Source organism: Hakea prostrata, chromosome 5 (genome assembly GCF_041222555.1).
Source record: "Hakea prostrata isolate BN-2017 chromosome 5, UWA_Hpros_2, whole genome shotgun sequence".
Taxonomy (NCBI): Eukaryota; Viridiplantae; Streptophyta; class Magnoliopsida; order Proteales; family Proteaceae; genus Hakea; species Hakea prostrata.
In genome coordinates, this window is record NC_142604.1 from 48,401,325 (window position 1) to 48,426,181 (window position 24,857).

The 24,857-nt window shown below is 35.9% G+C and overlaps 1 protein-coding gene and 1 pseudogene across 1 annotated transcript; both read left to right on the forward strand.

Annotated features, from left to right (window-relative positions):
* The first annotated feature begins 271 nt into the window (after positions 1 to 271).
* On the forward strand, positions 272 to 15,444 carry LOC149016273 (disease resistance RPP13-like protein 4; annotated as a pseudogene).
* A 2,737-nt stretch (positions 15,445 to 18,181) lies between these two features.
* Positions 18,182 to 23,356, forward strand: LOC149016274 (wax ester synthase/diacylglycerol acyltransferase 4-like). The gene is made up of 6 exons (XM_089156716.1): positions 18,182 to 18,973; positions 22,267 to 22,339; positions 22,426 to 22,496; positions 22,655 to 22,861; positions 22,956 to 23,093; positions 23,192 to 23,356. Exons 1-6 carry the CDS (start codon positions 18,203 to 18,205, stop codon positions 23,354 to 23,356), a joined length of 1,425 nt encoding a protein of 474 aa, XP_089012842.1. The 5' UTR covers positions 18,182 to 18,202.
* The last annotated feature ends 1,501 nt before the right edge of the window (positions 23,357 to 24,857 follow it).

Sequence of the window (24,857 nt, forward strand, 5' to 3'; positions counted from 1 at the left end):
CCCAAACTTCCATTTTTGCCTTTTATTTGATTATCCGTTATTAATAATTCAGATATCTTGGGGCTTCCCCTCTTTTGATTCTTGGAGTTTAAAATTTCTTGAAAATCATGGATTCTTGCTTTTCTTTTTGTTTTCTCTGCGTTTGCCCTTGTTAGTAATAATGCAGTTTTAGGGGTATGGAGTGAGACGCTTAATTGGGTTTGAAGACTTATGGCTATTGGGTTGTAATTATTTTTTTAAAAATTTTAAATTTAGTTTGGTGGAAGAAGGCATGGTGGATGCAATCGTTTCTGTGTTCTTGGATAAACTGTTTAATGCTCTTCAAGAGCATAGCCGCATCATCAATGAATTTAGAGACCAATTCAATAGGCACAAGGGTGAGCTGCAGCTCATGCAAAGCTTTCTCAGAGATGCAGACAAGATGAAGAGGAAACATCAGACTGTCCGAACAATTGCAGTTCGTCTGCAAGAATTGGTCTATGAAGCTGAAGACATACTTGCAGATTGCTGTGTGATCCAATGAAGATGTAGAAGTTTCAGCTACGTGCTTTAAGTGCTTCTCTCCTTTGGATCTCCCTTTCCATTACCAAACAGGAAAGCGCCTCAGGGAAATCAATCAGGAAATAACTGTTATAAAAAATGACATTTCTTCTTACCTTGGTGTAACCATCTTACCTCTGAGGGGAAGTACAGAAGCACATACCCAAGAAATGTCTAGATGGAGTTCTCCGGTCTATGACCATACCCAAGTAGTGGGATTGGAAGCTGAGACACTAAAGCTAAAAGAGTGGTTATTTGAAGCAAACAGTGGCCTTCTTGCCGTTGGGATCGTAGGCATGGAAGGATTGGGTAAAACCACTACAGCTCAAAAGGTTTTTGTAGGTAAAACTCTATATATCTCAATTCAATTAAATGAAAGGGGAAAGACATCCTTACTTGGATTCGCTTTCCCAATAATATAGAATATCTGCAACGGAAGTAATTTGGATCCATGTCCTCGTTCCTCCACAATCTCGTCACCGGTTTGATTTCGCAATCTCTAGGAAAGGGAATAAATTCCACAACCCAAAAGCCGTGTGGAAGGATGGTATGTAGACCTAAAGCAAAGGAAAAATCCACACAGAACTTTCCTTCCGCATTTTCTTGGAGAGAGAGAGAAAGTGAGGGAGCCGTCTTTCTCTGGAAAACTCACGTAATGCAATTACACTCACTTATGCGATGGTTACCAACATATATAACCCTAAATTTTGTAACCGCCCTCAAAGTGATTTTTCAGTTTTGCCCTTAGGCATATAATTATATTAATAATAAATGAACCCTAACATCTCCCACTTGCACAAGGGCAAGTATTAACATGTATATCCTAGATATACACATCCGATCTCTCTATCACAGTGTGTCCTAGACACACATGTATATCTCAGATATACATACTTTGATCTCTCTACTATGTATCCCAGATACATATACTACTTGTGTTTCCATACACTAACATCCACAAGTCATACTGGCAAATGGGTTGTGTGACCAGTGATATACCTGCACACGTGAGCCCCAAACTAGAAACCTTCCAAGAAGGTCAGAATGGCACATCACTCAAAGAAACACATCAAATAAGCATTAGTATACCACAATGTCCTAGGTTTATTCAAACTCACCAGACTAAAGGTATCTCGATCCCCCTGAGAGATCACCTTCTTGTCCTTAAAATGTTCACTACTATAACACATACAGTTGGCGCTAGCAAACACTTTTAGGATGCAGTTGAATCAAACCTTTCCTTTTTCCCTAGACCATCAGTACACTTAGGATCGACTCCTTTCTCGATAATGCCCCTTTAGGTTGAATCAATCATGACCATAGGTAACACCCCAAAGTAGCCACATCAACCCTTCATTTCATGATGTCGTCGAAAGTCACTAAGAACACTAATGGATCATAAAGTCCAGGGCTTAGACAATGAAAGGAGCTGGGATCCATCCTCTCATTTCCAAATGATCGCTAAGCACACATAGTATGATATACGTGCTATGGTGGAGCATTCTATACACAATAGAATGTATGTCTCTCTCAACACCATACATGTCTTAGTCTAGTTGTAAACTCTTGCGCCTAACTCGAGTTTCTTTATTGTCGCCACCCTAGCGCCACATAAAGTATTCTCACCTGGCTCCTATAGTTTATATGGATAGTGGGAACATTTATGTCAATTCTCTTCACAATAGAGAAACTCATCTTGATTCCAAATCAAGGCAACATCATGATTATGAATTGACCTACACAAAGTCATTCACAATCCATTTCATCTCTGCTCGTCTCCAAGGTGCTAGAGGCGGATGCTCGTGTGAGTGAGCCATTCTCTTGCCTATTGACATATCTTGTTTTGTGCTAGAAGAAACACAATCACACAGAAATTGAAAAAATAAATGCTGGAATGAACTCTTATTACTCAATAATAAGAAAATTTCAATATAAAAGTAAGTCACAATCTATGCAAGCCCAAGGATTTTACATGAGAGATAAAAACATCCTTGGCTATAGGTTTGGTAACAGGGTCAACTACCATCTAACTAATAGATGTGTGTTTAAGTACAACTTTCTTCCTTGATATAATATCTCTAACAAAGTGATATTCCAACTGTATATGTTTGGTCTTTCCATGATAGTTGGGGTCCTTGACATAGCTAAGAGCTGCCGTACTATCACAATAGACAAGGACAACCCCTTTGGATGTCATCACAAATCTAGTATGTCGTAGGAATCTCCTCAATCAAACAACCTCTTGAACCGAAGCAGAGCATGCCATATACTCTGCTTCCATGGTTGAGAGTGATTACAAGTCTGCATCTTGCTACACCATGAAATGGCCCCACCATTCAGCAAGAAAGCATATCCAGATGTTGATTTGCACTCATCAATGTCTCCAGTGTAGTTAGCATTGCTATAGCCAACTAACCGCAAATCCGATCCTTGGTAATACAACATGTAGTTACTTGTTCCACTGAGATATCTCAATATTCTCTTGACTGCTTTCCAGTGCTCTATGCCTGGGTTTGATTGGTACAAACTAATCAAACCCACTGCATAACAAATATTCGGCCTAGTACACATCATAGCGTATATAAGGCTCCCCACTGCACTGGAATATGGAACTCTTTCCATCTTGGTTTTCTCCTTTGGAGTCTTAGGACCCATATCAAGGCTCAAATGCAAACCCTTCTCCATTGGAGTATCAATTGGTTTGCAATTGTGCATCTGGTATCTAGTCAAGACATTGTCAATATAGGTCTTTTGAGATAAACCTAGTAATCTCTTTTGCCTATTTCTGACAATCTTAACGCCAAGCACATAGCTTACTTCACCCATGTCCTTCATATCAACTACGGAGGACAACCATTTCTTAATGGTTTCCAATAGCTCTTTGCTATTGCTAGCCATGAGTATGTCATCAACGTACAGTGTCATAATGACATAGTTACTACCAGATCTCTTGGTGTAAACACAGTGGTTTTCCTCAAGCATGGAAAAATCATTTTCCATCATAGCTTGGTGGAAGCGCACATTCCACTGTCTAGATGCTTGCTTTAAGCCATATATGGACTTCTTGAGCTTGCACACTTTGCGCTCAAGTCCATTAGCTTCAAAGCCTTGAGGTTGATCCATATAGATCTCTTCCTCAAGTTCCCCATTGAGAAAAATAATTTTTACATCCATCTGATAAAGCTCCAAGTCCAACTGAGCAACAATGGGTAGTATAAGGCAGATGGAGGCAAACCTAACCACAAGGGAAAAAGTTTCCTCATAATCAACGCCCTCTTGTTGGGTGTAGCTCTTAGCCACTAAACGAGCCTTGAATATCTCAATAGATCCATCAGCCTTTCTCTTGATCTTGAGAACTCACTTGTTCTCAATTGCCTTTTGGCCCGGCGGTAAGTCAACCAAGTCCTAGACATGATTAGCTTTCATCGACTCCAACTCTTCCTCTTTGCTTTCAACCATTCCTGTGAACTTGTCCCCACAAGAGCTTCATGCATGCTCTTCGGTTCATGCTCATCGACTGGAGTCATCTCACAATCGATCTCTTCAGGAGTTACCATGTAGGATTCATCCTCTATGTCGAAACGTCAACAAGAACTAGCCCGCACCCACTACTGTGCAAGTGCATGTCAGATTTCTCACCCTCTGAGGTAGCTATCACCTCTGCACTCCCACTCCCACTAGGATCGTCTGGATGAACCCTAGGTTCATTATCTAGAGTCTGAATCCCTAGAGTGACAAGATCACTATCTCGTATCTCAAAGAGTTCCAATGATTCTTTGTTAACTCCTGAAAGAGATGGAAAATCATTCTCCAAGAATGTTGCATACCTAGACTTAAATTCCCTTCTCCTCTCATTCTCATCTAACCCAATGAAGACATGACCCTTCGAGAGTTCAGAATATCTTACAAAGACACACTTTCTTCCTCTGGGTCCAAGCTTCCCATATTGGTGAGAAGTAAAGTGAACAAATGTTGCACATCTCTATGCACATAAGTAACTCAAATCTGGCTTCCTTCCAGTCCACAACTCGTATGGTGTGAAAAGAACTGATTTCGTTGGAACTCGATTGAGGATATAGGCTGCAATCAGCAAAGCATCTCCCCAATAAGAGATGGGTAGGTTTGCATGTGCCATCATGGATCTCACCATGTCTAGCAAGGTTCTATTCCTCCTCTTAACAACCCCATTTTGCTGTGGAGTCCCTGGAGTAGTAAGTTGCCTAGATATCCCCTTTTCATCACATAACCCTTTGAACATATCGGAGATATACTCTCTACCTCTATCTGTTCTAAGAGTTTTAATCCTTTTATCTAACTGATTCTCAACTAAGCTCATGAATTTCTTAAAACATTCTAGAGCTTCTGACTTATGAGAAATTAGATAAATATGACCATACTGTGTATAGTCATCTATGAATATGATGAAATAAGCCTATCCTTTTCTAGTATGCACATTCATGAGTCCACATACATCTGAATGAATAAATTCTAAAGGAAGAGAGGCTCTCAAAGCCTTTTTGAATGATTTTCTAGTTGCTTTTCCTGTTAGACATAACTCATAGGTTGGCAAATAAAATATTGAACTTGGCCTAGGAGACCTTCTCTTGCCAACCTGTTCATCCTATCTAAGCCAATATGTCCTAGTCTAGCATGGCACATATTAGAATCAATACAGACAATATTTTGGCAAACAAAAGCATTACTAGAATTAGATAAATTATCAATTGTATCCAATACAATAAAACCATTCTGAAGAAAACCATAACCATAAACTGTATGCCTATATACAAAACCAAAGAATTGTTCTCAAATACAACTCTATAACCATGTCTCATAAACCACTCTTGTTTTTGTTCCCACCTCTGTTACTTTGCCTGGACCGAGGAGGTTGAGCTTTCTCTTCTTGCGCTTGAAGGTTGCACCTTTACTAGTGCTCACTTCAGCAACAAGTACTTCAGTGTGAGGAGCATCAGCTAATATCCGATCCTCCTCTAGTTCAAGGTGCTTGGCAGTCTGATCAAAAGTCTTGACCTCATCAGCATGAGTCAAGAAGATCTTCATATGCTCCCAAGTCTTAGGCAATGACCTGATGACTGTTGAGACTTGCTCCTCATCAGTCTTTTGGCGCCCACATGTGCTCAACTCACTAATCATGTTGGACATGATGGTTATATGTTGCCTCATGTTGTGACCCTGACACATCTTATAACCGTCAAAAGCGAGTCCGAGCTGACGGCCTCTTGTGGTGGAAGTCCCTTCATACTGGAACTTCACTTGCCCCCACAAAGACTTTGCAGTCCTATGCTTCTCAAACCGAAGCATCAAGTAATCCCTCATGGAGCTTAGGATAGTAATCTTAGCTACCCGGTCTTTTCTCTTCCAGGCATTGTATAACACAAGTTCCCTGCAATGCTATGCAGTGGTACCTTCCTCAGGTGGGGACATGGTCTGGTTTATGGTTTCTAGCATGTCTTGCTCTTCCAGGAGATACTACACCTTTCGGTGACAGAGATCATAATTCCTCTCATTCAGTTTATCTCCTTTAGTGAGGTCAACAACAATGCTCTTGGTAGCAACCATTAAACTAGAGACAATATATACAAGGATGAGTTCAACTATTCTAGCATAAAACACAACACAAGCAACAACAAATCACACTAGCATAATCAACCTATGGGATAAGCATTTAAACCAAAAGAGATGCTAACAAACATTCAATCAAATTCTCATGCAAACCCACATAGACTATTAGTTTCATTATGTGCTACAAACATGATTAAAAGACCCATAATTAAAATAGTTTTAATAAAATAAAAATCTAATCATGTTTATGCTATGAGGTGGTTCACACAAAACACTTGTACCTCACTAGCTCCCACTAGGCCCCATTAGGCCCGCAATGCCCAAACATCACACACATTATTGTGCCACTAGTGTCCAGTAAGTTAGAAACACATTCAGAACTAGACAAACTCTCAGACGGATTTTGAGACGGCTCGCCGTCTGGGAGTCCATCTACCTAGACGGACTTTTCGTCTGGTCCACTGTGATCAGACGGACTCTGAGACGGATCGCCGTCTTACAATCCGTTTGAGACGGCTAACTGTCTAGGAGTCCGTCTAGTCCTCAGTGACCAAACGAACGTCTTTTCCTTTGAATAATTTCAGTTCCATAGAATGGAAAAAAATGATTTTTCTCCAAAACATTAATCCAAAAATATGCATGGAAAAAATCCAATAAACATTGAACAAAAAAACTTTCATCATAGATCATCAATTCATGCAATTTTTATATAAGGGAAATCACAAGGATCCTCCCACTTGGATCCGAACCAAAATTTAGGATTTCTTAAAACCCTCTCACTTCTCCCATTAGTTTCTTATTAAACCTTGAATTCTCCATGGGTTTCTATAAACCCTTGATCCTCCCATTAGATCCATTCAAGAAAGCACAAAACAATAGGGAGGAACTGAGAATCGTGGGAACCATGGCTCTGATGCCAATGTAGGTAAAACTCCATATATCTCAATTCGATAATTGAATGAGAAATATATCCTTACATGGATTTGCTTTCCCAATAATATAGAATATCTGCAGTGGAAATAATTTGGATCCACGTCCTCGTTCCTCCACAATCTTGTCACCGGTTTGATTCCGCAATCTCAAGGAAAGGGAATAAATTTCACAACCCAAAAGCCATGTGGAAGGATGGTATGGAGATCTAAAGGAAAGGAAAGGAAAAATCCACACAGAACTTTCCTTCCAGCATTTTCTTGGAGAGAGAGAGAAAGTGAGGGAGTCGTCTTTCTCTAGAAAACTCATGTAATGCAATTACACTCACTTAGGGCTTGTTTGGTTACATGAGTTTGGAGATTTCAAATATTCAGAGACTTCAAATTTATAGATTTCAAATCTATGGAGTCATAATTTATAAAATTAATTGTTTGGTTAATTGAATATGTGGAATGAAATCTGTGGATTGATCTGTGATTTTTGTGAATGCGCAAATGTTTAGCATTTTTATAGTAGGGATGAAATCTTTGGATTTCACCCCATACCCATTAATATACAGATTCACACTTTTAGTGTAAAAAGATGAATATCTAGACTTCATGAATCTAGAGATTTGAAATCTCTTGATTCATGTAACCAAATAGGCCCTTATGCGTTGGTTACCAAAATATATAACCCTACATTTTGTAACCGCCCTAAAAGTGATTTTTCAGTTTTGCCCTTGGGCATATAATTATAGTAATAATTAATAAACCCTAATAGTTTTCAATGACAAGGAAGTGAAAAACCACTTTTCCAGGAGGATGTGGGTTTCTATCTCTCAAACATTTTTTGAAGAACAAAATATGAGAAGTATGCTGCAGCATCCGAGAGATGCTAGTCTTGGAGATGATCAGGGGGAACTGCTGAGGAAAATAAACTAGTATCTTCAAGGCCAGAGGTATTGATCGTGATGGATGATGTATGGAGAGAAAATAGTGACTGGTGGCAATGAATTTGTCATGGGTTGCCCAAGGGAAATGGAAGCAGTGTCATATCACTACGAGAATAAAGAAAGTTGCCCAAATGATGGGAGTGACAGAGGCAAGAACCCATCATCCGGAATTTCTGAGTGTAGATGATGGTTGTTGTTTTGTAAAGTAGCCTTTGCTGCAACTGGTGGTGAGTGTGGTTACCCTGAATTGGAGAGTGTTGGTATGGAGATTATGGACAAATGCAAGGGACTTCCTTTAGCGAGTTAGGCAGTGGGGGGAATCATGCTCTGTAAGTTGCCTTACTGTGATGAATGGAGGAGAATTGTGAAAAAATTTCGTGAAGAATTGGCAGAGAACAATGACTCAGTGATGGCTTCATTGCAACTAAGCTATGATGAGCTTCCTTCTAATCTAAAATCATGCTTGCTCTGTTTTTCTCTCTATCCTGAGGATTGTGTCATAACCAAGATGCAGTTAGTCCATTGGTGGATTGGTGAGGGTTTTGTTCCAATGAGGAGTGGTGGATTAATTGTTAGGGTTAGGGTTTAAGCACAAGGTAGCTTAAAACATTACACCCTGAGTATCTAGATTGGAATACCCAGACCATTGCTTCCAGCAGTATTTATAGACTAACACTAGGTTTTACGGTTAGTTGGATTCTCACACAAGGCCCATTACACCATTGGATCGTAACTGATCCGATGGCCTATATTTGTAACGCCCCGATTCCCAATATGGGAAATTAGGTCGATACTTAACCCAAGAACCGGTTTTTCCTTAGGTAGTGAACCAATCGTGATAAAATAGACCAGAAATTAAACTCATAGAATTTAGAATATTTAAGCAGCGGAAGTCTATTGTAATAAACTGAAACATTTCCATTATTCTAAAATATCCAAAATAAAAGGGTTCGACTATTACATTTATCAAGTAGAACATTTCACACCAATTACATAATTATTTAAATATAGATAAAAACATATTTTATGTCCTTAACAAATAATATATGAATGAGGTTCATCAGCAATATGGACTTCTTCTGTATCACGGCACAATTCTTCAAAGTCATGCCCTACACATTCACCATCTGGAAAAAAATATTGGGTAAGTTTCGAAAAACTTAGCAAGATTAAATCTAGCAAGATATCGACATGTTTGAAATAATGTATCGAAATAATACAAGAAATACAATCAAATGAAATAAATAATGCAATAATGCTAATGCACAAATTATTATTTATCTTATTTGGAAACAATACGATGCCCCATGCCGTTACATGGCCTGCACGCGTTATACAGCCTTGACATGCGTATTGCTCCATTTGGGATTCAACACATCATACCCCATGCCGTTACATGGCCTGCACGCGTTATACAGCCCTGATATGTGTGTTGGTCCCTCCAGTGTTATCATGGGTTTTCCCAATAGGAAAAGATGAAGATTGATCCACGCCGTTACGTGGCCTGCGAGCGTTACACAACCCTATCAACCCATCCAATTCTCTATCGGACCATGATAAATGGAAAAGTTTATGTCTTCTTCTTATAATGCAATATGCAATATGCAATGCAATGCCAAATATTGAAATTCATAGAAATTTATAAAAGACAATATTCACGGCAAATCATAATATACAAAAAGAGATAGAATACAATGATTCAATTTTCATAGATGATAATGATTATCACTAGCAATCAAGATTAAGATGAAATCCAATGCATCAATCTATAGATAACATATAGGATCTTCATTTGCAACATAAAATCAAATAACCCAATGATTCAAACGAGTAAATATACACGAAGGATTCTCACTAGCAATACATATCAATTACAAAATTATTCAAACAAGTGGATATAATGAAAGATTATCACTTGCTATTTGGATTAAATAAAAGACAATATATCAAATATGTAGATATAGTGCAAGATTATCACTTGCAAGATCAAACACGCGATTATTCAAACAAGTGGATATAGTGCAAGATTATCACTTGCCTCCACGATAGGTTCAAGATCACAATAGTGCAATGCTTTGAGTGGTCTAAGGAAACAAAAAAAGAACAATAAAATGGTGAATAAACTTAAAATTTCTATTAAGAGCTCTCTCTCTCTCTCTCTCTCTCTGGAAATTCCTGGAGACCAAGTCTCACCCTCTATTTATAAGCAAGAAGTTGATATAAGATTTAAATAATTTTAATCAAGTAAATTAATAAAACTAAACGAGGATAAATTCTTAAAGAATTAAGTATTGATTATATAAAAGCTAATCTATTACTATATTTAATTTTAACGTATTCTATTTCTTTACTTGATTATAAAGTATTGAATGAATTAAGATTATTAAACTAATAATAATAAATACTTAACTGATATTATAATTATTAACAAAGAATTAAGTATAGATTATATATAAAAGCTAATTTATTACTTTATATTTTAACCTTAACGTATTTTGTTTTCTTAAGTTTACAAAAAATGAAGAGTTAATTTTCTTAAAGTATAAAAATGTTTAAGATCTATTAAGCTAATGATCATAATAAATATTTAACTAATAAATTATTTATTAGTTTAATATTTGAGTTTATTTAAGTAAATTGAAAAAAAAGATTACTTATTTGGTTTCATTAATTAATTAATTAATTAATTAATTTATCATTACTTATTATTTTCTAAAGAAATGATAATTACTATAAAACAAAATAACATATATAATTAAAAGATATAGTAAAAGATTATTTTATGAAAATTGACCAAAATACCCTTAGTAAAATCTAGGGGTATAAGCCCTCCTAAAAAATGTCGAAATTGAGTAGATAAGAAATAATAATAAAAGTAATTCACTTATATCTACAAGAAGCGTAAGTCACTTACTTTGTCTTAAAGCCATCACTAAGTCAATGTCTCCATGCTTGGATTGATAAAGGGGTGAGGATATCTAGTTGGCATCCTCCTCTAACTCCCAGCAACGGAAATCCCATGGTTATTCCAATGAACTTTACATATGAAAAGTTGATCGAAGGGATAAATTCTCCTCTAGGGTCAAAGCTTCTCAAAATTGCATAGGATGAATAACTAGCAATTGAGATGGAGCTCTCAATGCAATGTTCAAGCCTCCTAAGAATCTCTTATCTTCATCTCGGGACTTGTTCAGGTACAAACATACTTAGATCTTCAAATTTCTTCCTATAGTTCAACAGAGGACCGAACTAGGTGCAAGAATCTGTTTCCTTTACTACCTTCACACTATTGGGAAAGTAACACTTATAAAAGGCAGCTACAAAATTGGTCCAAGTAATGGTGGGGTTAGAAGCTTCTAAGATTTGCTTTTGTGTCATCCACCAATTATGTGCTCCCTCCTGAAGCATAAATGTGGCACATGCAAACTTTTGAGAGTCGGTACAATTCAAGGCGGCAAAGATTTTCTCCATCTCTTGGATCCACTGGCAGGCCAAAGAGCATGAAGCGACCCCTTGAAGTTGGGTGGCCCAAGCTTTTTAAATCTCAAGTACTCGCCTTGATCATCACCTTTAGTAGCGTGAAACTCATTTTGCCCTACCCTATAGGCAAAATGACTTCCATGCCACCCGAAACTGTTGTTGCATGAAGGTCATGAACTGAGTAAAAGCTCTCATGAGATCATTGGGGGCAACATTAGGTGTTAAAGGGGGTGGCGGTAATGAGGTATTACTTCCCCCTGGTGCTACATATTCGGTATTGTGTAACAGGTTCTCCGAGATCAGTGCTTCCTCTTGGAGGAGTGATTCATCCTCATGAGTTTGGGTATTTCTTCCAGTGTCCATTAGTGCCTATTTAGTCAAAATACAAATGCTACTCAGATGGTACTTCATATCTTTTAATAAAACAATACTACTAAAGATTTAGGCAAATAAATTATCAATAAAATAAATTTCATAGTAGAGAAACATGAAAATATAGCATCAATTAACATTTATTTACAAATATAACATATTTGCAATAAAGAACTTAACAAAAATAAAAACACTAGCTCAAAAAGTCCAAGTGTATAAAAGACTCAAATTAACTAGTCAAGACGATCTATAGTTTACGTTTCTAGGTTCGATCTAGCCTAAGGTTTTTGCTCGATACCACACGTAACGCCCGATTCCCAATATGGGAAATTAGGTCGATACTTAACCCAAGAACCGGTTTTCCTAGGTAGTGAACCAATCGTGATAAAATAGACCAGAAATTAAACTCATAGAATTTAGAATATTTAAGCAGCGGAAGTCTATTGTAATAAACTGAAACATTTCCATTATTCTAAAATATCCAAAATAAAAGGGTTTGACTATTACATTTATCAAGTAGAACATTTCACACCAATTACATAATTATTTAAATATAGATAAAAACATATTTTATGTCCTTAACAAATAATATATGAATGAGGTTCATCAGCAATATGGACTTCTTCTGTATCACGGCACAATTCATCAAAGTCATGCCCTACACATTCACCATCTGGAAACAAATATTGGGTAAGTTTCGAAAAACTTAGCAAGATTAAATCTAGCAAGATATCAACATGTTTGAAATAATGTATCGAAATAATACAAGAAATACAATCAAATGAAATAAATAATGCAATAATGCTAATGCACAAGTTATTATTTATCTTATTTGGAAACAATACGATGCCCCATGCGTTACAGGCTGCACGCGTTATACAGCCTTGACATGGATGCTCCATTTGGGATTCAACACATCATACCCCAGCCGTTACATGGCCGCAGCGTTATACAACGATAGTGTGTTGGTCCCTCGATGTTATCATGGGTTTTCCCAATAGGAAAAGATGAAGATTGATCCAGCGCTATGTGGCCTGCGCGCGTTACACAACCCTATCAACCCATCCAATTCTCTATCGGACCATGATAAATGGAAAAGTTTATGTCTTCTTCTTATAATGCAATATGCAATATGCAATGCAATGCCAAATATTGAAATTCATAGAAATTTATAAAAGACAATATTCACGGCAAATCATAATATACAAAAAGAGATAGAATACAATGATTCAATTTTCATAGATGATAATGATTATCACTAGCAATCAAGATTAAGATGAAATCCAATGCTTCAATCTATAGATAACATATAGGATCTTCATTTGCAACATAAAATCAAATAACCCAATGATTCAAACGAGTAAATATACACGAAGGATTCTCACTAGCAATACATATCAATTACAAAATTATTCAAACAAGTGGATATAATGCAAGATTATCACTTGCTATTTGGATTAAATAAAAGACAATATATCAAATATGTAGATATAGTGCAAGATTATCACTTGCAATATAGATCAAATACGCGATTATTCAAACAAGTGGATATAGTGCAAGATTATCACTTGCCTTCACGATAGGTTCAAGATCACAATAGTGCAATGCTTTGAGTGGTCTAAGGAAACACAAATTAACACAAACGATTACAATGAAATGGATTGAATAAACTTAAAATTTCTATTTAATGTTTCTTTTTTTCTCTCTCTTTCTTGAAATCTCCCTCCGTGAGACCAAGTCTCACCCTCTATTTATAAGCAAGAAGTTGATATAACGATTTAAATAATTTTAATCAAGTAAATTAATAAAACTAAACGTATTGATAAATTCTTAAAGAATCAAGTATTGATTATATAAAAGCTAATCTATTACTTTATATTTTAATTCTTAACGTATTCTATTTTCTTTACTTGATTATAAAGTATTGAATGAATTAAGATTATTAAACTAATAATAATAAATACTTAACTGATATTATAATTATTAACAAAGAATTAAGTATAGATTATATATAAAAGCTAATTTATTACTTTATATTTTAACTCTTAACGTATTTTGTTTTCTTAAGTTTACAAAAAATGAAGAGTTAATTTTCTTAAAGTATAAAAATGTTTAAGATCTATTAAGCTAATGATCATAATAAATATTTAACTAATAAATTATTTATTAGTTTAATATTTGAGTTTATTTAAGTAAATTGAAAAAAAGATTCACTTATTTGGTTTCATTAATTAATTAATTTATCATTACTTTATTATTTTCTAAAGAAATGATAATTATTATAAAACAAAATAACATATATAATTAAAAGATATAGTAAAAGATTATTTTATGAAAATTGACCAAAATACCCTTAGTAAAATCTAGGGGCTTCAACATTTAACCTACCTCAGTTTCAGCAACACCCACCCGTTGGTTCTACTTCCTCCTCCTCTGAAGAAACTCAATAACCTAGAAATACTGGATGCAATTTATTGCCATAATCTGAAGATACTTCCCTCATTCATCACAACTCTAGAGAAGCTCACCATCTTAGATGTAAGTCATTGTGGATCACTTGAATACCTACCCAAAGAGTTGGGAAGGCTTTCAAATCTTCGAGAGTTGCTGGGATTTAGATCTGCAAGATCAAACCAAATAGAAGGCTGTCGTATTGCAGAGTTGAAGAGGTTGACTCCACTCAGAAAGCTTGAATTACGGTTAACAAAGGGTGATGAGATTAAAGGTGATGAGGTGAATGTTCTGTTGCATCTACAACTTTTGCAATTTCTAGTCCTTAGCTGTTATGACAGTCATGGTGATTATCTTGTTGTTAGGGATAATGGATGCACAACCACGAACAGAGAAGAACACAAGCAAAGCACACAAGGGGAATTTAACGTGGTTCGGCAAACCATGCCTACGTCCACCAGAGAGAAAAAGAATTTCACTATTTTAAGGAAACCTCACACCACTTTCACATTCACAAAGTGCTACCCTTTGCTTGCCCTCCATCCTTATCAGGATGGGTACCCCAGTCCCCTACAGGGATTGATTCCCAATCTCCTATAGAGATTGATACCTATAGGTTATCCTACAAAGATTATTTATAGGGAAGCCTAGAACCCTAATCCCAATGTAATTACAAGTTTAACCCAGTACTAGTAATTGACTCAAACCCTGTTTCAATTACAAATATAACAAAAACCATAATTATATGGGCCCATAGAATACAAGACACCCAAACCCAACACTTGTGGCAAAGATGGATAAACTCTCTCCTCCTCAACAACTTCATGAGCTTCATCTCAAGTTCTTTCTTGGGGGATATGAGTCCAACTTGGCTCAACCCTACTGCACTTCCAATGCAGCGTTATCTCTCTATTTGTTCAGGTAATTTGGCAAAATGAATCAGAGATTTTGGGGACAGCAGGTTCTGTGTGGAAGATAGAGGGCTTAATGTTAGAGTCCTTATCAGACTTAGAAAATGAGTGGTCTGCACTCTGCAGTTCATCAGGCAATGCCCTTCCCTTAGAATTGTTACTGTTTCTTGGTGTCCGAAGTTGGAAGCTTTTCCAATTTAAGATGTTGGATTTAGAGGAGGTATGTGGAAGAAGGAAGAATAGATGATACAGAAAATAAAGGGATAAGGGCTGAAAGTGCCATTGGAATTTATCATTTTTTCTTTGATTTATATTCTTATTATTATTTATAATTTATTTGTTTAATCTATTTCAGAAACTGGACTGGGAGCTTCCAAAACTAGGAGAGCAATAAGAATTCCTTTTTCCGTGTAGTCCAAAGATATTTCTGGTGTGATTATTTTTTTGTGGAGAACAAGTATTCCGTGACAAAAATTATGCTCAGATAAAATGTTTAAAAAGTCAATGCCACAAAATCCAAGGATCTATTGCTTAATACTGTCTAATTTACATTTTCTTAAAACAAAATAGCAGTTTATATTTTCTCGATTGAACTTCAAATGCTGTAACCCTAAAGCTCCTTTTTGGAATTCTATTTCCAGAAGAGGAAATCAAAACCTTGAAGGTAGACTAATAAGGGTTCTTAAGTCTTCTACAACAGCAAAAGGAGGTGCTTCAAACAAAGGGTAGATTAGATACAACCTATTGTACCAGTGTGCTGTTGGTTATTGATGATTCAGCCATGTATAAGCTATCATTAATTCCATAATGTTTTAATTGGCTTCACAATTTTTTCCCCCATAGATAAAAGGAATGAGCTATGGGAATATAAGATTCACTGGACACCACAAGATTACTAAAGAAGAAATTCAGACCTTGCAAGGCAACTGTTCAGTTACCTTCCCTGCCCTAACTGTGGTAGAAAAGTTCGGATGACCTGCTTATTGATTTCAAAACAACAGCTGGGGTGTGATTAACCAGCAATTATTTTTCTTCAAGTTAAACCAAGATGGCTCACTCCTCCCATCTGAGGATTCCAAATCTACATGGGATCATGCACAATGAAAATCTTGTAAAGTTAGGTATCAGAGAAGGATAGATATGATTTTTACCTTGAGGTTGATAATTCTGCAATGTAGTACATATGTTTTATTTGTAGCAGAGCTACCTTTGTTTTTCTTCCTGTGTTGTTAATCGATATGATCAATAGGGTGTTGAACCTGATTCGTGATTGGCCATTTCTATCCCTTCCTTTTATGTACTCTTTATATCTTCCCTCTTAGCTTTATAATAAAACGTTTTCTTGATTTTGTTCTTTATCGATCAACCTAATTTGGGTTTCAAAGAGCTAGGGTCTTAGTTTTCAATGGCAGTTCAGGGTTTCCAGAAAATGAAGAGAGAGGAAGAAGACATTGCAAGTAAGATAGGGATAATATTGTAATTTTTATACAATCATGTGTAGTTTTGAAATTAAGATAATTCAAACGGTGAATTAATGGAAAGCACTAGACTAGACAAATGTGTATCATGTAAGTCCAACTTTGGGTTGCCTATGCTTATGAAAGGTGAAAGACTTGTCAGTGCATTTAAGGTCTTTGTTTTAGGGTGTCACAGGAATTTATTTATTTATTTATTTTTTATCAGATGGTAACCAAACTTTTTGATTGGTGTAATTTCTTTTAAGGCAGTGACATCAATGCTACTATGTACTTTAAACTCCCATTTATTTTCTCCACGCCCAATTACTCAACCTTACAATCTTTTACAACCTAAGAGGTAAGGAGTTATTATGCACTATTAATAGTTAAGAAGATCTTCCATCTAAACCTTCGTTCTTTCACACATTTTCCTACTCTCTTTCTATCTTATAAGCTTATGAGTCTTTGGTCCTTGTAACAAAGGTTTAAAGTATCTCAAAATACTCCCAAAAAAAAAAAAAAAAAAAAAAAAAAAAAGAAGAAAAAATCTCACAATCCGATATGATATTAGTAGATATGTATCCATATTGGGTATAACCGATACAACGTATATTGATCCGTCTCTCCATTGGATTGTACTAAGGTACACTGGTTAGTACAATAAGTACTTGATACAAGATGATGTCTCTTAAAATCACTTGATTGATATAATATTTGATGCAAATACTTAAAATCTTAGTTTGATTGGTCTGATGATGTGAAAAAAAACAAAAGTGGCCATTGCATTCTATTAAAAAAAAAAAAGAAGAATGGTTAGAATAACGACCTTCCTTGGCGAAGAGCACGATGTGCTCTCCTGACTACAAAAATAAGGGGCAACGAGGACACATTGTGTGTTTCACCCCTACATTTTTTTATAATTTTTTTCCTATAGGTCCCCTATTTTTAGAGTTTGGATCCTCCATTTACATGAATTGAAATTAATTTCAATCCACATGGATAGATGGTTGCCAAACTTTAATTTGAAAAATAGGATTCTTCTTTCAAGCAAGATTAACATAAATAAATTTGTTGGACACTCTTTCTAATACAACAAGTTTATTCAACATCAGTTAATCTTACTTGAAAGAAAAGGCATGATTTTCAAATTGATACTTGGGAACCATCTACCCATATTGATTGAAATTTAATTTCAATTCTTGCGGGTGGATGATCCATACTTCTATTTTGTGGTCATAAATCTTGATTGAAATTTAATTCCAATTCATGCGGGTGAATGATCTGGTTCAGAAAACTTGGGAAGAGCCCATTCCGGTCAGGAAGGTGATCTGAAATCAAATAAAAAGGGTCACTGAATGTGACAGTCTACTAATGCAATTACCCAGTGGAAGTTGCTCCGAAACTGATGGTGACAACTGTAATGCTTTTCAAATCTATAAAGATAATTGGCAAAAGCTTCTCCTCCTCCTCCTCCCAAGTCGCAAGTACAAAATCTGTAATCCAAAGTCAGTGTTGGAGACTTTGGAGGAGCAGAGAAACTTGGCATGGCTATCTGGGAAGACGATGAGCCTCTAACACCTGAAGGAAGACTCTTACTTCAACCAGAAATGAATCAGGTGGTCCACTGCGCGTTTGGGTTGAAAAACTCAATCGACCTGGAAGCTTTGAAGGGAGTTATCAAAGATTCACTCATGTTTCAACACCCAAGGTTCAATAGTGTCTTGGTGAGAGACGAGAAAGGGAGAGAGCATTGGAGAAGAACTCAACTTGACCTTGATGAACACGTTTTTCTGCGAGATATCGGCGGTGAAGAAAACAAGGATGATGATGATGAAAGGGTGGTGAACGATTACTTGGCGGATCTTGCTGTATCATCGCCGATGAGTAGGTATAAGCCGCTTTGGGAAGTTCATGTGGTGAAGAACCGAAGGTGTTGTGTATTCAGAATCCATCACGCCATTGGAGATGGAATTTCTTTGATGTCTATGTTTATTGATCTTTGCCGGAAAGCCGATCAGCCGGATGAAATGGCAGCAATGCCTACTTTTTCTTCTTCAATTTCTAGGAGTGAACGTGAAGAGATTGGAATCTGTGGGAGACTAAAGAGGATATGGAGGTTTTGTTTGAGATTAGTCATGGTTGCATGGTTTACTTTGATTTACGCGATTGAGTTACTGCTTAGGAGCCTTTGGGTGAAAGACCAGATGACCACCGTAAGCGGCGGCGAAGGGGTAGAGATGTGGCCGAGGAAGATTGCCACCGCCAAGTTCAGCATGGACGACATGAAAACTGTCAAGAAAGCTCTTTCTAATGCGGTAAGCCTCTTAACAATCTCGTGACGTTTATACGTGTATATCCTCTTTGAAAAAAATTTAAACTCTCTCTGGGCATGCACGGCTGCACCCGATCCACTAAATAAAATTCAAATTTAGTTTAAATTAGATAACCTTTGGATTACTTAAATGCTGGCACAATTCTATGAGGGAATTACAGGGATTGTAGGGAAAGTAATTACAGAGGATGTCCCGGATCCAGCATCGGCTGCACCTGGATCACAAACTAGAATTTAAATAACATTCAAATTTATGGGTGGATTTAAATAAAATTCAAATTTAATTTAAATTAGATAACCTTTGGATTACTTAAATGCCACGTGGTACAATTCTATGAGGGAATTACAGGGTATTGTAGGGAAATGAATTACAGAGGATGTGGATCCGCTGCACCCCACTCTAGAAAGTTTTAAGGATCCACTCTCTAAATAAGGGTGGCCTTGGGCCCACAAGATAATATTAAAATTAGTTAATATTTATCCGAATCTAATTAGCAAAATTGCTATCCGAATCTGAATCCGACAGAAATTTAGAAAAGGCATTCGAATTTGAATCTATAACTTTATAGAATATCCAATAATAATCCAATAAACTATTGGATTATTTATTGGTGATTCTCATTTTTATTTTATTTTATTTTTCTTTTTTAATTTTCAATTTTCAATTACTAATTACCGTTTCCGAAGCTGATTATTAGCCTCTTTTTTAGAAAAAAGTATTTAATACTTTACTTTAACCGGATAATTTCCGATTTTCGATTATCCGGTTCTTGATTATAGGTTTCCGAATTCAATTATCATCCATTCTTAGAGAAAAAAAAATATTGAATACTTTACTCTATTCGGATAAATTTTTACCCGGATATTATCCGATCCGATAAGCAATTATATGAATCCGGTTGCTTAATTGATATATATGGATATTTTTTGGTAAGAAAAATTCCTGATATAGATACCCTTAAATGAATACGAATGCAAATTTTCATTTATAGGTCTACTCTCTGGGTTGGGCTGCCCCCACATACAAACATAGAGAGTGGGGGATCTTCAACCCAGTTGGAGAGGATTTGAATTAGGAGGAATTAGGTGGGAGAAGTAAAGAAAATAATTTTTTAAAAGAATTGGCGAAAGTAAAAATAAAGAATTCATCTATTAGATGAAGGGGGATAAAAAAAAATGAAAAACTATACTATTTATAATGAATTCTAATGAACAGAAAAAAAAAAGGTTAAAAGAATAAAAATTAGAGTGATTTGATTATTTTGAAATACTAAGCAACAAGTGGTAATATAGTTCATAATTTTTGAGGAATCAGTGGTAAAACTTTTGAGAGGGATGTAAGAGTAAATAGAAAATAAAGTTTTTTACTTGTGAGTCTTCTGTATACGTGATGTTAAGTACCTGCGTATTTTGTTTCAAATATTTTGCCTAGTACCCTGAGAAATCACTGTCGTTAGAGGAGGTGGAGGTGGGTTTTTTTTCCTTCTTTCTCCATTAAAATACTATAGAGTGAACCTTAATAGAACCTGTGTGGGGCTTTGTGATTTCCATTCGAATATACATGAAGTTACAGAAGTTACGGTAAGTGGTGACTACTACAATGTCAATTGTCTTCCACTAGCTTTCTAGGTTTATAGTTTATGATGCTATGAGTAGATGCCAAAAAATTGCAACTTACTATGCCTCTCCTTTGATATCACTTCAAGGTTTATAGTTAGCAGAAAAATTAATGAGGAATTTTTATTTCTGATACATAGAACTATGTTTTAAGTTTCGAACTACAAGCTCTTCAGATAGGCATAACTTTGTTTCTCATTATTCTCTAGCTACATGACCAAAATGAAATCTAAAAATATTATTTCCTTGCTTTCAGTTGTTCTTCAAATTTGTAGGAACAAAGGCTGCAAGTCATGCATATTCCCTATTGTTTTCTTGCTATCTACTCATAAATTGATGGAAACTTTTTTATGAACATCGGATCGAAATGACTTCAATTCGTCAAATATTTTATATTATCAAAACCAAAAATTTCACCACATTATACAATATTTCTTCTTCTCTTTGAGACTTTCTGATTTATGTACTAGCAAGGTAATTGGGTGTGGAGGCTGGGAGTGGGTGGAGAGGGTATTTTAGTAATTTATAAACAATATAAAATTACTTCTACTAAGATGATCAAAACGTAAAAAGCTGTAGAAACCAAGTATAGAGAAATTTTTTATTAGACAAAATTAGGCAGATAATATTTATCTATTAAAGAAATGTAGCTATTGAAAAGGAAATTAAGGGATAGGGGTGTCAATTTTCAACCCAAACCGGCCCGAACTGATCCTTAATGGGCCGTAATTGGGCTGAGGACTCTCAGCCCGAACGGTTTCGGGCTGGCCAGGCCCAGCCAGTGTGCGGGCCCGTCAGCCCGTTAATCTTTTACATATATATAAATTAAAATATTAAATGTAATTAATTTTTTTTTTGTATTGTTTAAATGTAATTAATGATCCTTGAATTTCGGTGTTTGAGACGTTGAGATTCGAGTTTGAGTAGTTGAGAGTTGAGTGTTAACACATTTAATAGTTTAAGTTTTAAGTTTTAAGTTTTTAATTTTAAATTTCATTTAGTTTTATTATTTTAAAATTTAAAATTCTTAATTGATAACTCTTAAATCTTAGGTCTTAATCTTAATCGTTAACTTTTTAATTTTCAAATTTCATTTAGTTTTATTATTTTAAAATTTAAAAGTCTTAATTGATAACTCTTAACTCTTACAAATTAAATTTCATTGGGTGAAAATTGTGAGGTTGGTCTACACATGATAGAAAATCTATATTCTTTATTTTTTGAGGGTGGAGGGTGGTTTGGATCAAGCTAATGCCATCACTTATCGTTGGATCTACTTGGAGTCCTCATCCTCTATCTTTTGTAGTTTTGTGTGTGAGAAATTAGAATTTGGCGTTGAGGAAAAAATAAAAATAAATTTAAGTATTGATTTTTAATTTAGTCCAAACCGTTAGCCAAACTGAATCCAAACCATTAGGTCAAACCGTTAGTCAACCCGAACCCAAACCGCACCGAAACCGTTATCTTTTAAATGGGCTGGTTTGGGCTGGGGGTTTTTCAGCCCGAAACCGTTAGGCTCGGCCCGAAACCGCTCCAAACCGCACCGTTGACACCCCTATTAAGGGACGTAACTATTAGATGACATTCTTCTTATACTTTTTTTTTTGGTAAAGCATTCTTCTTATACTTAGTGAGATTAATAATGCAATGCTTGTGCAGACCATCAATGATGTTTTATGTGGTGTGGTATCATCTGGACTATCAAGATACTTGGATTTGAAGAACTCATACCGTAAGTCTTCCCACTGGAACTAATAATATTTTGGAAACAAATCTCATACTCTGATATACGACTTTATATGATTCAATTGCTTCCAGCACAACTACGTGAAGGGACTCAAATCTCTGGTTTATTAATGGTGAACATCAGAGAACAGTCAGGACTGCAGGTTTAGTTCAGACATTTTTCTTTTATTTGAAGAACTATATAATTGATTTTATTACATTATCTTCTTCATCATTGCCTTCAGTATACTATCTTTTAATATCTACTTAAAGTATATATAAAAATTCCAATTAGTTGAATGATTATGAAAGTACTGATCAGGAACTGTCAAAACTGGTGGAGAGTAGTAAATCAGGTGGAACAAGGTGGGGTAACCAATTTGGATACGTGATTCTTCCTGTTTATCATCATAGAAAACTCAATGACCCTCTTCAGAATGTAAAGAGAGCTAAAGCCATGATGGACAAGAAAAAGCTTTCTCTGGAAGCACGTATATCATACTGGGTTGTGTCTCTTTTGAGCCCAAAGGTGAAAGATATTTTCTAGTTTCCAATCAATAATAGAAGACTAAATTTGCACTGTTAAATCTCACCTGCCCGCTGCTGGTTCTTATTTCTGGCAGCTAGTATTATATTTCCATTCCAGGATTGTATGTAATACAACTTTCACAATTTCTAATATTCCTGGACCAAATGAGGAGCACATGTTAGCTGGAAATCCTATCAATTACATTCGAGTCAACACGGCTGCCTTGGCTCATGTAAAGCTTCCAACATTTTTGCTCTTCTTTAGCATTCCAACAGACAAACATATTTCTTTACAAGGGATGCTGAGATTATTATCATATCAATGGTGCAGGCAATTACAATGCACATGGTGAGTTATGCAGGAAGAGCAGATATGCAAATCCTTGTGGCAAAAGACATCATTCCTGATCCTGAGCTTCTGGCCAAATGTTTTGAAGATGCATTGCTTGAAATGAAGGATGCGGCTGTCAACTCCACCAAAGTCCAAGAGGGATAGTTCTCTTAGATTTCTTTCTATAAAAATTGTGCTTGTATTAGGTCGAACTCGAAAGTTGCGCTATTAGTGCATTCCCTCTTTTGTTTATCAAAAAGTGTGCTAGTATTTTAGTAATGGGTTGGTACAAAAGATTATGAATATAAGTAAGCTTGCATTGGTGCATGGAAACATCTGCATAGGTATCTCTAGAATCCCATCCACTAGTCCTCGAACTGCCCATTGCATCGTTTACTTGCTCTTCAAACACTCAATACAACCAGAATCCCAATTTTTGTTTGTTGTAAGCATGTGTATTTTGTTATGTGTTTAGTTTGATGTTTGAGTGCTAGATTGTGCTAGCGTATCATGAGATAGATTAAGAAACTTTCATTCAAGCTATTCATCAATGTTTAGAGGTAGGCTCTCATGTAGGCAGAAGATTTGAACTCCTAAGAGGCCTGATGCACTTTAATGGTGTTCTTTTATAGCCAACAGAAATTTACTTTTAAGGTAAATGGAACAAAAGTCTACAAGGACCAACGTAAAACATTTAGGCGAATTTTCCCAGTTCGACTCTCAGCGACACAAAACTGGAACCGAAGACAAAATTTCTAAATATTGCTAGAAAATCGTCGATTTTCTAGCGAACCAGCAAAAAAGTGGGTAATATTGTCACTCCCTACCCAGCCGGATCGGATCATACCCAAATACCTATGCGGGTGATACATTGCAAGACCTAGGTTCAATGACAATTCCATACAACACATGATATAACATAATTAAATGGACAAAAATAAATCAAGTTCAAGTATTTAATTATCAAATCTAAAATAATGATTACAACTGTCGTCTAAAACTTCAAATCAAAAGATTAAACATTAGAGTTCTTAGAAAAGAAAGAATGTCTGCAGTGGAAATTAATCTAAGGAAAGCTCTAAGGGAAGGTAACTCCATAGGAGCAAGCCTGACACGAACATGAAGCCTCATGTGCATCCACGTGCTCTTCGATCATGCCTTCATGTTAACCTCCCGACAAAGGATCCTTCATGGGAGTAGGGCCTCATAACTTGTAGAGAAGTTTAAAGAACACACACAAAATAAAGGAATGAGTTCACAAAACTCAGTGAGGTTAACTAATATCCATATCATACATTCATCCAAATTACATGTCATATTCATAAGATAACCACGTAATTAATAACATAAATAAACTGATGCATGAGAATGATATGATGTTCCTAACTCTACCATGTAGTCTCTAAGGTAGACATGCTTTAAGTTTAAACACCAATCTCCCTTGGGCGGTCTTAATCACTCTCCCTCAACAAGAGATGTCTATTGGGTTCTCCATAGTTGTTGGGTAAAGTCCTATTGATCCAGGTATAGGTCACCACTGTCTCACATCACCATTTGGTATGAGATTTGGCGCATATGAAGGATAATCCTAAGCCCAGTGCAAGGTCATACAGCCTCGTACTACATATGATCCAGATATCTCCCATCATGCTTAGTGCTCTTTTGG